General features: G+C 52.3%; 1 protein-coding gene across 4 annotated transcripts in view; it reads right to left on the bottom strand.

Annotated features, from left to right (window-relative positions):
• MYT1L (myelin transcription factor 1 like) overlaps nucleotides 1-13298 on the bottom strand; it is a 133545-nt gene that overhangs the window by 61659 nt on the left and 58588 nt on the right. For all 4 annotated transcript variants that reach the window (XM_055579548.1, XM_055579550.1, XM_055579546.1 and 1 more), the window contains exons 11-14: nucleotides 9291-9541; nucleotides 6827-7060; nucleotides 4509-4630; nucleotides 3563-3631 (exon numbers count right to left, since the gene is read on the bottom strand). In XM_055579548.1, the coding sequence (XP_055435523.1) occupies nucleotides 3563-3631; nucleotides 4509-4630; nucleotides 6827-7060; nucleotides 9291-9541 (676 nt within the window). The remainder of the gene's footprint in view (nucleotides 1-3562; nucleotides 3632-4508; nucleotides 4631-6826; nucleotides 7061-9290; nucleotides 9542-13298) is intronic.

Raw genomic sequence — 13298 nt, 5'->3', positions numbered from 1 at the left:
TCCTCGAAAGTTCTAGCAAAAGTAACCTTTAGAGAAAAGTCGTATCTTGGCTCAAGTTCAGAATTCTAATTCTTCAATTTAAATAAATGTAACCAGGTTTTAAAAAACGTTATGGGATGTATATGATTAAAATTCGTGTGTCTACGGTGAAAATACCTGGGAGAGGTGCCTCAGAAGGACAGACCACACGAGGATGTTTTAAAGGGCAGAGACCAAGGGGAAGGTTCACCGCCCCCCACCCCCAAGGACTGAGTCCAAGTTCAGACTCAGCAGGAAAGGGAACCAAGGTCGACAGTTCCTTCTCCTGCCAGGACCTGCATAAATCACAGAGGTTCTGGGTCTGGAAGACAAAGTCTCAAGCAACAAGGGGGTCTAATGTGTCCCCCCAACTCCAAGTGTAAACAGGAGCCAGTTTGGGGGCCCATTTCTAGAGATAATTGCTTCTGATTTGAATCAGCTTAAACTGGTCAGTTTAAGTTTAAACTGGTCACGGAGCTAGCTAACACACTTACATCATGCCCGTGTCTGCACTGATCTTGCATTGGGGAGTAGGAAAAAGGACTTCTGGCTGGGAGGATGTGGTTTCTTTAAAACAAAACACTGAGGGTGATGTGAAGTGATTTACGCGGTCTCTTCTGTGGCTACTGCTCAGGTGATCTCAGCCAGGGGAAGTTTTAGGGGAGAAACTCCTCTTGAGCATCAGAGCTGACTTACATTAGGCGGAGTTCTCACCAAAAAAAAATCACATTTGTTTGGACGATTTTTTTCCCTTTCTTCCCCTTGCCTGGGGTCTCAAAGACTGCCACAGTCAGGGGTCCTCTCACGGAGGGCGGGGCGGTGTGGGGGACGCTCAGCCTGGGAGGGGCGCCCGGCCGTAAGCGCCCGCCTGGGAGGCTAGGGAATCCCGCCTGCTTCCGGCCCCTGTCGCGCGTGCCATCACCTGCCTCACTGCCTGGTCACCGACCTGCCCTCTGTGGCCCACGGACCAGGGACGAGAAAGCAATAGCTGCAGAATCTGAATGACATTCACAGACACATTACATTTTAATACACATTCAGTTTACATATTGTACACAAGTCGACAAAATGATCGGCTTCTTCTTAAGACTATCCCATGTGCGCTGCTCTGGGTAAGTGTCATCTCAGGAAGTTCAAGAGGATGGGTGACCCAAGACCCAGAGTGTATCTGGCAAAACTCATTGCCTGTTTGAGATCAAGAATGTTCTGTTAATAGCCAACTAACAAAAGTCCACGTTAGAAGTGACAAGAGGAACGTTCTCAGAAGCTTCTGTTTCTTAGCTGATGCAGAAGAGAGAACAAATTTTGAGGCAATTGAGACCCAAAGCTGTGTGTATGAAGAGGTGGTGACCACTGACTCACACAGTCTTAACCAGGTAAGAGGCTGTGCAGTGAGAATCGACCAGATTGTTGAAAATATACACGGAAAGAATTAGCTATTAAAGGGGCACGTGCGTGAATTATTCTAGAGGAAGCAGCTGCAAATCCTAAAAGGATTAATCTCTGCTTCTGTGCAGGGAAAGCCTTTGTGGGTGCAGGAAAAAGCCAGAGATGGAGGGGTGTCATCCATTAAAAGATTAACGAGAAAAAGCCACAGTATAATCTAAGGTATCCTCAGCTGAGAAAGACTTATCATCAAGTGAAAAATGGTTGTTTAAATATCAGATTATTTATAGTAGACATGGAGGTGAAACAGAGCATTTCAGAAAACTTGTCAAGTTTGGATTTCCTGGGAAAAGGGTCAGTCGAAACGGGATTTACTTGCTGCAAAGACAAGTGACAAGTTACAGGTGATGGAGGCTTTTAGACAGCTGGAAGCAGGAAAGGCCACTGTGGCCTCCCCTCCGGGAGGGCCAGGGAGGAGGCAAGGGACATCCACCCTGCACAGGAGGCTGTGAAGGGCACATTCCCTCTGAAGATGCTGATGGTGTGGATATCACACCAGCCTCCAAGGAGAGATGCGGCAAAAAGGAAGTGCCAACCCCGGAGGAGAAGCCGGTCTGCCTGGAGCTTGAGATCAACACGACCGTCTAAGCCCAAAGGCTACGGAGGCAAACCAAGGAGAGCCAGACCCGCCGGAAGCCTGCTCAGGTCTCCGAGTGGAGGCCGCCAAGGAGAAGCCGCGCTCCCAGGAAGCTGTCCCCAGGCTGTCCCGTTTACAGCTGGCCTGCTGGGACTGGAGATGCCCTCCTCAGCGAGAGGCAGACGGAAGTCGCCGTGTGCCGCCGTGTTAGCCAAGGTCCGAGTACGGTTAACCCCATTTCAATCGTGAGGGGAACATGATTTCAAGCCACGGAAAAGGAGGTCTTAATAGAGCGGGCTGGACGGTTCTTGCTAACGCTGTCCGTTTGAGGTCCTAAGCTACGTGTCCGCCAGGCACTGCGTGGACGGCTACAGACCGCATAGCCGTCAAGCAAGAGGCCGCCCTCCCGGTGTTTACACGCCACGAAGAGAACTCCAGGGTCTGGTGGCGGGAGGGCTAGTTCAGGAGGTCACTGAACATGAGCAGGTGGTCTATGGCGCTAGGGCCCTGGACAGGGGTCCTGTAAGAGACGACACGGAGTGAAACAGAGCCTGCACCCAGCGGACTGATGCCCTGCTCTGTTGTGGGAGGGGGGGGTCCTGGGGGAGGGAGCCCAATGGGGTCTGAAGGCAGAATTTCCTCTGCATCAGAAGGAAAGCCCTTTCCAAACGAAATGGAAGCCAAGCAGTTTGATGTGATGATTTTTATAAAAGGCCAGGTAATTAAAAACGATGACTGGAGAATCTTGGTTCTCATCAGGTTGTGGAAAGCTTGTCTCGCCCTTGTTCTCCTGACAGATGACAGCAGGTAATAACACGCGGGCTGGGGCTTGGCCTGACTTCTTCCAAAACCCGCCTAGGAGCCGAATGTGAATACGTCCATCTACCTACTTACATCTACAGACACACAGAGAAGAGAACCCTTAGTCTGGCGGTATGGATGCGGCTGACCAGACCCACACTGAAAACCCAGAGACAGTTACAGGCGCAGAGGAGAGGGGGCCATGCTGTGTGTGCTGGTGAAGCCTTAGCAGGGTTACGGCTGCCCTGATGAGCATCTGTGGCTATGACCACAGTGCACTAAAGGAATTAGCTAGGATCATGGTGGAGTTTGGTTATTCGTCCTATTTAAATATCCACTCTAAAAATGATCATATTAAGCACTGGCTTAAAAAAATCAGATTCTGACTTTTCACATGACAATCACTTCCTTAAAGTCTGAGTAACGCTGTAAAACTCCCCTTCCACGTGCATGCATATCTGGAGAGAAAATACCTATGCTTTAGAAAATTCAAGATGGGAAGGATGCGATATGAAAAAGCTAGAGGTAAACGAGAGGGAAAAGGCAGAGGGATTGCCCACACAGGTGACCAAAATCCTCAAGAACATTCACGTGTGCTGTTTAGGCGCTGGTGCACACACGTGGCTTGGTAAACACATGCTTCTTTGCAAACGACACACCCCTTTTGTTACCACTAAGTGAACAGATTTTAGAAAGAGAAGGATTTTCGTTAAATCTTACTTGAGTTCTTGTGAGCTGGTGGCCAGCATACTTCGAATGCTTTTGTCAGCCAGCGGGCAGCCCGACAGACTGTAAGACAGGCCAGAAGAGTCCGGTGAGAAGCCCTGAGGCCCAGCGTACGTCCCCGACAGACACAACATAAAACTGAAATCAAAAAGTTGAATGCAGAAAAGCGATGGGGCAAGTGCTGTATATTGAATTTTGTTGGTGCAGTGAACTAATGCATGCTTCCACAGAAATTTAAGGAAGCATGTCTTTGCGGAAACCATTTGAAAAGTAAGATTCAAATATTTGGGCTCTTTGGTCTCAATGTCTGTAAATCATAATCCAAATTGAGGTAGCTTGCTTTGAGATAAAAGACTTTATAGAAGACGTCGATTAGCATGCTTTTGAAGGTCAACATATAGCACTTAAAGGGGTGACACAGAAGTCAACGTTTGTACTGGGACAGCATTGTTGAGGTAAGCTGAAAACAATAAATTGAAAAGACAGAATCCACCATGAGAAAAGTGAAGGCACACCTTCTGTGCGAGGCGTAATTACCAGTCACATGACCACTCCCATCACACCTCGGTGTTGGACATCTGCCACCAAACAAAAACAAAAACAGCCAAAGTAGTAAGCATGTTTCCCGCCCCCCCAAAAAAAAAAACTTGAAAAAAGTTTCATTGTTTCCAGTTTAGCTGCAATGTCTGCACGGGGTTTAAGCTGCCTGAAGAAAAGCTGCAAATGCACAGGATCACATGGAAATGGCGTCTCCATAGCACAGAGCATCGCTCAGAACAAGCGTCCACGGCTGGCCTGTCGCCCACCCGCCTGGCCCCTGGGGACATCTGTGCGCTGTGCGTGTCGCATGCTCAGACGGCAAGGCAGATACAGACCCGGGTAGAGGTGAGCCAGAGGAGGGGCTCGGGGGAGCGACCGTCCCGCCGCACGCCGTGCTTACGTTATCAGGTCTTTCTTGCTCTCCTTGCACTGGGGGTACTTGGGCTTGGGGCTCGGGATGGTCACCTCCCCTGGGTACCTTCTTTCTTCGAGGGCCTCCTGGAAGGGGTCCAAGTCTTCTGGCTGCGGGTGAAACACAGCTTCAGGGCCACAGAAGACACTGGACACACAGACCGGAGGCTGTGTCCCACGCACCCCCCACCCCCGCCGTGTCCCACCCCCGCCCCGTGTCCCAACCTTACCCTTAAAATCACAACACACTCCCGTCGCGAGGATGCAAACCCAGTTTCGTTCAAAGAGCATCTTTGGTCTGTGGGGCACTGTTTCTCACCACTGGCTCTAAACCCCTAGTTCAGTGCGGAAATTCTAAATCCTGCAGCTGCACAGACAGGAGGGGCAGAGAAGCGGCCGGGCAGCCAAACCAGCAACTCAGTGGACCTCGCTCACCGGGTTCAAGACCTACAGCACTGTATCCAACACCGACAGGCAGAGCTTAAGCTTTACACGCAAAGATACCTGGGGCGTCTGGCAATCTTGGCTAAGTGTTCTACACTGTGGAAGTATTCTACATGCTTAAGTCCCAAGGCAAGGGAAGGCCAACATAGACTGATGCTGTGAGTTTAAATTACTGTTGCTGCCAAGTTGCTTCAGTCGTGTCCAACTCCGTGCGACCCCATAGATGGCAGCCCAGCAGGCTCCCCCGTCCCTGGGATTCTCCAGGCAAGAACACTGGAGTGGGTTGCCGTTTCCTTCTCCAATGCATGAGAGTGAAAAGTGAAAGTGAAGTCGCTCAGTTGTGTCCGACCCTTAGCAACCCCATGGACTGCAGCCTACCAGGCTCCTCCATCCATGGGATTTTCCAGGCAAGAGTACTGGAGTGGGGTGCCATTGCCTTCTCCGAAATTACTGTTAGGCAGCATTAAAAAAAAATTTTTTAATAGAATATTCTTTGGCTAAGAGGGGCCCCTTGCAGTAACCTAGAAATTCCTATAGGTGGCGACGTTCAGCAAACGTGTTTCCTGAGTGCAGGGTTTCACTTGTGTGACACGTGACGAGGGCAAAGCTGCGGTCTTTTTATGGGGGCTTAATTTTAATTAAAATAAATTCGGAGATTCAACTACCATGCCTTATTTGGTAGTAACGATTTAACATTGTAGGAAAGAAAAAGCCCTTTGGAATTTAGCTTGCCACTTAGATTCTATTCTCCTGGATACTTAAATCAATTTGAAGAATAAACATAACAGGCTTCAGATGTAATGGCCTTATAAACAGGTACCTTCCCTGACAATTCCTACAAATAGCTAATGTTTCCTTTTTATCCACCTCTCTGTTTCTGTAAGATGCTATGGCTTTGATGGTGGTCTCCCTATTGTGTTCAAAAAGAATTTTCATTTTCCAGGGAATAAAGGAGATGTCATAACTTTCAGAATTGAACACTGGAGAAAAAGTTAGTCTAATAAAGAACAATTCTTTTTTCATTTATTTTCTTAGCCTAAAGAAAATTGTAACTATTTTAATGATTTGAATTTGAAAATTGTAACTACTTCAAAAATAAGTTCTTGACGGAGGTGTTTTGGTAATGTTGTAGTCAACAAAGATTTGGGTGACTATACAAAAATAATTTACTCTAGGCTCCAGGGCACTCTTGGGCATATTTTGGTGTTTTGGAGAACAGACCTTGTCCTTCCCTGGTAGCTCAGATGGTAAAGAATCCCCCTGCACTGTGGGAGACCTGGGTTTGATCCCTGGGTTGGGAAGAACCCCTGGAGAAGGAAATGGCTACCCACTCTAGTGTTCTGACCTGGAGAATTCCATGGACAGAGGAGCCTGGTGGGCTACAGTCCATGGGGTTGCAAAGAGTCAGACACGACTGAGCGACTTTCACTTTCACTTCCCTGTCCCTAGCTTCAAGGAGCTAGCTAATTAACAACACAATTAAACATGTAAGCATTTAAGAGTCTCCTTATAATTCCTTACCTGCAAGGAAAACCCTGCATTCTATCAATTTATCACCCAGAAAAATGAATTGGTAAGCTGTTTGCACATTTTCTTAGAGAAATCATTTGCAACAAAACACACTTGTTGGAAAATAAAATTCATCGTTGAAAGGAGTCAGTGGTTTGTTTCGCTCTCATCAGTGTTACTCCCAAACCTCTCCTGGGTTAACCAAAAACGTCTTCTAAGCTCCAGTCAGCTAAAAGTCATATTTAAAGGGAAAAGACCATTTTCACTAAGGCGTGCACCCAGGGCATTTTCCCTCAGCGGTGCCCGCTTGGCAGACTCGGTGGGTGGGGGTGGGGGTCCACGAAAGGGACGTACGGTGATCTCTTTGGACTCGTCCTCGTCCATCCTGCGAGGCTTCATCTTGGTGTAGTCCACGGGCAGGTCCCAGCAGTCCCCCTCACTCAGCTGGAAGCACCGGCTGCTCACCACTGCCTGCTGGGGGGACATGGGCTCCAGGGGCGTCAGGATCGGGCAGCAGCCTTCCCGCGGCCGCTGCTTGTTCATGCTCAGGTCCAGGGTCCCGTTCTCATCCACCTCCATGTCAGGGTTCTGCGAGACAGAAAGACAAGGTGACCATGTACATCTCCCCCCAGACCACAGCCCTTTCGCCAGGACAGAATCCAAGCTGCAAACTCCTCACAGTAGTCTCACTTGCAAAAGCTCCCCAGGTGAGCAGAAGCGGCCCCTCCTCCGTTCTGCTCTCCACGCGTGGCTGTGAAACTTGCTGACAGGTGTGCAGGGCATCCATCTGTCTGCTTATCTATGGACCACCTCTCAATCTCTCGCCTTTTATCCATGAATCTATCATCTCTCTCTCACTTAACTATCATAGATCTTTTCCCCCTAATATATTTCTGCTTATAGAAATAAGCCTCACCAGAAGAAAAACAAGTGCCTGATTTCAATTCTATCACAGTTCAAAGACCTCTTAAGAGGTCAGAAATGGATGTGTGTACAAATTATACATATATACGTAAACATGTACACAGATTTAAAATTCTCCTTTAGTTTCACTGATGCTAATACTCCCAGACTTGGAGATGAAGAAAATACAAGAATTTAGAGGGATGGAGGAGAGGAACTATAATTTACTTTTTTTTTTTTTGGTGGGGGGGATCAAATTGAGTCCTATCGGGTACAGGCTCTGGGAATATAGTAGTGAACAAAACAAAACCCCCCGCACAGAACTTACTTTCCAACACAAAACCTTATCATACACGATAAAGAGGATTTTCTATTTTAAGGCAGGGAAATGTGCAAACACAGTACAACACGCTTCCACAGCAGTGATCGCGGCTGACCTGCTCAAGGGTCAGCAAACCTGCAATTTAGTCACTCAGCTTTACAAAAGCCAAAGAGGTAAAGAGGTACAGGGTGAGGGCTTTTTTTTTTTTTTTGATGCTTTAAACAGATCAAGAATCCCTGAGAATCTTCCTCTCGGGAATGGGGAGAGAAGGAAGGGCAGATGGAGGACAGAGGAAAGAAAAATCAAAATATCCCCGACAATGCTCCATCCCCCTCCCCCTTCAAAGAGTCATACTCTCTTCAGCAATTTGATGTCAGAGCTGGCAAAGAGACGCCAGACGTCTGGCGTCTCTTTCCTCGGGATGTACAGCAGAGGGAATGTGCCTGGAACCAACCTCCACCTCTGGGCTGTTACCGGGGTAAAATCCCAGCGTTATGCTGCCTGAACCCTCCTTGTGAGAGTGCACCTCTGGTTCCCAGCTTTCAGACTAATACAGCCTTCGTCATGTCGGACTGTAATTCCCTCGGTCTTAGTTTATATTTAACAAAGCGAACAAAAAAATCGAAGGGGTTATTGTCTTTTGTTTTTCCCCTTGCCACAGAATTTCCTCCATGGCATCCTGGCATTTTAGCAGCCCTGATCACCATGGAAATTGCATGCCCCTGACACTCCTCCAAAATCCAGGAATAAAAATATTAACAGAGAAGAAAGCATTTGCAAGACATAAAATTACTGACCTTTCTCCATTCACACAAATCACACCTATTTCTAACAACTACGGCCAGTGTGGTGTGCTCAGGAGCGTGCCCAGCAGCGCTGGGCGACTGGGCGGCCCTTTGTTCTGAAGACGAGAGCCGCCCGCTCGCCGGCGGGGGCAGGACGCGCTCGCGCCCGGGTCCCTGGCCGCCTGGCGGCCTCTCTGGGCAGCTCCGGGCGCGGCGGGGCCGAGCGATTCCCACTCCTGCCACGAGCCGGTCGACGAGGACCCGCCCTGGCCCTGCTCACCGTTTTGGCATCTGGTGCTCTGAACTAATGGAAGCTGACTGTAATTGCTTGGCTGGGAGCCCGCGGGGAAACGGGATTTTTGCCCTTTCTTTGTTCCCCAGCTCTGGGCTGGAGGGCGCGGTCCAGCCCGCCCGCGGAGGCCTCCGCCCGCGGCGCTGCACACCCTCCTCTGATTAAGGGCCGGGGAGCAAGGCCCCTCGAGGTTCCCGGTCTCCGTGCTGCCCTCGAGATCGCCAGGAGGGGAGCGAGGTGTGGGTCCCAAAAGGGGGAGGGGCAGCGCTCCTAATGCACAGGTGAATCTGAAAGACTGATCTGGAAAATGTGTCCCCAGGGCCCTGCGCAGCCAGGCTTCCTCGGGGCAGAGCCGGGTTAGGGCGGTCTGCGCCGGCGTCTACGGAGGCCGCGGGACGCGCCCGGCGGGACCCCCGGGTTTGGGCGGCCAGGAAGGGAGGTGGGGGTGGGGTGGGCCGAGGCCGCGCCCCGCCAGGTGCGCCAGGCCCCGCCCCGCCAGGTGCGCCCCGCCCGTACCCGCGCGGCGCACAGGTCCTGCGGCTTGGTGGACAGGTTCTGCGGCATCTCGCGGCAGCGCGTGGACAGGTTGAGGATGGCCGTGGCCGCCATGTGCGCCGCCTCCACGTCGTGAGTGTAGTCGAAGCTGCTCTTGCTGCACGTGCTGCTGGCGCTGCTGCCGCCGCCGCAGCTCAGGTTGCTGCTGCTGCTGGGCGCATAGGTGCTGGTGGTGCTGCTGCTGGGGCTGGCGTCCTTGCAGTACCGCTTCGCTGGGGAGACAGCGCGCGGCGGTGACTCGGGGGCCCCGCCCAGGCCCGCGGCCGCAGAAGCGCGCCCCGCGCCGCCCGCCCGCCCTGTGCGCCCACACCTGTGCGTCGGTCCCCAGGGGGACAGGGCATCTGCCCACCAGCTAATTCCCTGGAAGAAGCCTGGCTTTTCCCTGCTTTTTCCTTCTTTCCCATTGTGTGGGCGGAGCCGGGAGCCCGCAGGAAGAGCACCGAGGCTCTCAAGCAGGTGGCTAGGGCAGGGGCGCTTTGGAACTGATCCCTTAAAGGCCAGCCCTGGTTCGGGCGCGGGCAGCTACTAGCCGCACCAGCCTGACCACAGCCCACGGTTGGCTTCTGTTATGGCTGCTTGTCTACTCTCACGGGGAGATGGGGACCCTGCAGCCCACACATCCCTCTAGGGACTGGATGGCCTGTCTGGCGCGGCCAGGCCGCAGCAGGCCTCTGGGGCATCCTGCCCTGTGCAGATGGCCCAGATGCACAGGCAGGGCTCTTGTGGGTCTGCGAGCACCCGCGGTCTGGGAAGGGCGGGCCCTGCCCTCGTGTGCATCCCAGCCACCAGCTTTGCTCAGGGATCCTTCTGAGCAACCAGCCAGTCTCCCGACCACCCACTCCAGCCCTCAGGGCAAGAGTGGCTTCCGGAGCTGTTTGCACCTCCTTTAGCGCAAGGACGGGAAGATGACTGATGGATGACTGATTAGGATGTGTCCGGGGTCATTAAAGACACAGGATGCCCTTTGCTTAGGAGTCAGCAGCTCGCCTGACCCTGCAGAGGGGGCGGGAATTACTCCAAGGGGAGCCCCAAGGGAGCCAGGAGAACTGACTGCAGGGTCTGCAGGGTGCCACCCCCTCACAGGGCACAGGCCCCTTCCTGCAGGGAGCTCAGCCGTCACCCTGACAGAGGCCGAGGTGCGGGGGAGCCCAGAGGGGGCTCCAGCCCTGCTCAAGGCTGCCTGTGTGCACGTGAGAGCCCCATCAAGATCATTCTGGCAGACAAGTCACCTCTTCTGAAAGAGGGAGGGGACGCCGCTCCCGTCCTCAGCACCGCCATCCTGGTGCCCTGCCCACCCGGCAGCAAGTGACCGCAACCTCACAGCCACCACTGCTGGTCATCATCGCACCCCCAAGAGTGGCCCCAAAGCGCCCTGTTCCAGCAGGGATGAAAGCACTGCCTTTCACCATCGACGCCTTTCGACCTGGGACGGAGACTGAGCTTTCCTGACCCCAAGGACGCGGCATGGGGAGGCTCTGCGTGTGCAGCCGCTCGGGGAAGCTGCTGGCCTTGTTGAAGCCCTGCGTGTGGGCCCGGGCCCAGTTCCACACCCTCACACCCGCCCAGTGCGAGGAACGCCTTCCATCCTGCTCATCAGACTCGGTCAAGCCCGAGGACCAGCCCTCACACTTGTGTGTGTGCCTGCCCTTCTTCCCTCCTCTCTCCCCTGTGAGCACACCTGCTCAGCGCAGCAGACAGAGCAGGGGGGCCGTGGTCTCCCGTCTGAGCACAGATGGGGAGGCTGGGGCTGCGCAGGGGCACCTCCAGCAGATTCTATAAACAAGCCAGGGCAGCCGGCCCCTCGGCGGCTCACAAGACTCGCCGAAAGGACTCAAGTTTGTGGCTTAACATTGTTTACAATTTTGTTATAAAAACATGAATATTAAAAACTGGGAGAAATGAAATACCACTTAGGAGGGATTTTTTTTTTTCCCCTAGTGAAAAGAGGGATTTTTTTTTTCTGGTTCAGGAAAAGAAATATGGTCCACATAAATAAGAAACAAAGTTTTGTTTTGCAATGAGGGGATTTCAGTTTCTAAAACAATGTAAACGGCATACGCATCTCTATGCAACAGATTGCACTCCGCAACTTCTGGTAAAAGGCACTGACTTTACCAAATATTTAAATCAAAAGACTCTACTTCCCCTGGATTATGCCAAGCTGATGGGCCTCGTCCAGAATTTTAGCAGCTGATGGAACTGGACAATTTGTTGATGTGCCTGTCAGCTCACATGACCCAGAAGGAAGGCGCGCAGAACATTTGTTTCACAAGCATCCTTTCACTGCGGGCCATCAATCATGCATTCTTTGCTCCAAATGCAAATAGGAGTCTGTGTACTTCAAGTCTCTCAGATAATGAAGCGCTTTGGTTTTAGTCATTACTTCCTATTTGTAAAATATTTATAAAGCTGTTAGTGTCAGTGATCCTTGTGACCAATCACATGAAGAGCCGACTCATTGGAAAAGCCCCTGATGCTGGGAAAGATTGAAGGCGAAAGGAGAAGAGGGCAGCAGAAGGTGAGATGGTTGGATGGCATCACTACCTTAATGGACATGAATCTGAACGAACTTCAGGAGACAGTGAAGGACAAGGGAGCCTGGCGTGCCGCAGTCCACGCCTTCGCAAAGACTCGGCTACAACTTAGCAACGGAACCACAGCACACGCAGAGCTTCTGGGGCTCACTGCATGGACACCAGGGGTGCCACACAGCAGGAGCAACTCTGCCTCGCTCCCAGCCCCGGGGCAGCCCCCTTTCCACTTTAACCAAGTAAAAATTTGCTTTCTTTTTCTTTTGACAAAGCTATTTTCCACCAAAGCTTTTCCCAATCAACTGGCAAACAAACGCATGCCTGTTCCTTGATGCCAGCGCATCCTTGAACTTAGGAGACGGAACAGCTTCTACTCCAGAGAGAGGCCCTCGCATTTACAATGTCAGGAACCCATTTGATCTCACCCCGTGCTGAGAAGGATCTCTTCAAGTGCCCTGCCCTCTCGTGCAGGAGAAGGAAAAACAGGTTGGGGTTTCCAGTGATTAAAGATGATGAATTAGAAAAACAACCAACCACCTTCCAACTTAGTCTACTCTGCCTGAAAGACTCTTAGGACGTGGGTGTGTTGCCCTTCTGAATTATCATTTTCTGTAGGGAGTAGATCACTGTGGCCTTCTGATCTGAATTTCTGTGAAAATCAGACAAAATGGAACACAGACGGAGATATGCTTCCTGAGGATCCGCCCCCTAAAGTTTGGGCCTGTGCCCCTGTCAAGTCTGGTTGGACTCAGGGGTCTGCACCCCCTAATTCGTAGCCCTGACTCCCAGACGTCATGTGGGTTCCTGGCGGTACTTTCCTGTAAGCAAGCCGAGACGTGCATGCAGAGTCCTCAGGGGAAGAGCAGCATCTCCGGAAGGCAGTTTGCTCACGTGGTTTAGGGTTTATCACGTCTAAACCAGGGCTGGATTCTCAGTGGTCTCCCGCCTGCTCACTTGCTCTGGGCGCCCTCTGCCCGGCTCCTGTCCGCCCAGGTCGCACCCGCCAGTGGGGTTTGGGTCTTGGGAGATGGGACGTGGGACCCAGCGCTGCAGGGGGAGGCCTGGATCCCTCCTTCTGCACGAGCAGGTCTGAGGAGGCTAGGGGCAGGCTTCTGAGTCCAGGCGCGATCTGTCCCAAGGATATGGTTGGGGAAGAAGCTTCTGGAGGCGGCGGTGAGTGTGGGGGGCAGGAGAATGGGGAGGCAGGTCTTCCAGGGAGAGGCTGGCCTGGGGGTGGGGGTGGAGGCAGGGAGGCCTGGCCCAGAGAATGGGGCCTGGAGGCACAGGAGGGCTCGCCCAGGGACCCTCCCTACCCCAGTGATGAGGCCTGGGCAGGGGCGGGCAGGCGATGGGGAGGTGGGCACATCAGCTACAAGGCCTTTGAAGAGCAGCTGTTGTTCAGTTGCTGAGCTCTGTCTGACTCTTTGCAGCCCCGTGG

Source organism: Bubalus kerabau, chromosome 4 (assembly GCF_029407905.1).
Source record: "Bubalus kerabau isolate K-KA32 ecotype Philippines breed swamp buffalo chromosome 4, PCC_UOA_SB_1v2, whole genome shotgun sequence".
Classification (NCBI taxonomy): Eukaryota; Metazoa; Chordata; class Mammalia; order Artiodactyla; family Bovidae; genus Bubalus; species Bubalus kerabau.
Note: the sequence above shows the minus strand (reverse complement) of the source record. Positions and strands in the feature narration are given on the sequence as shown.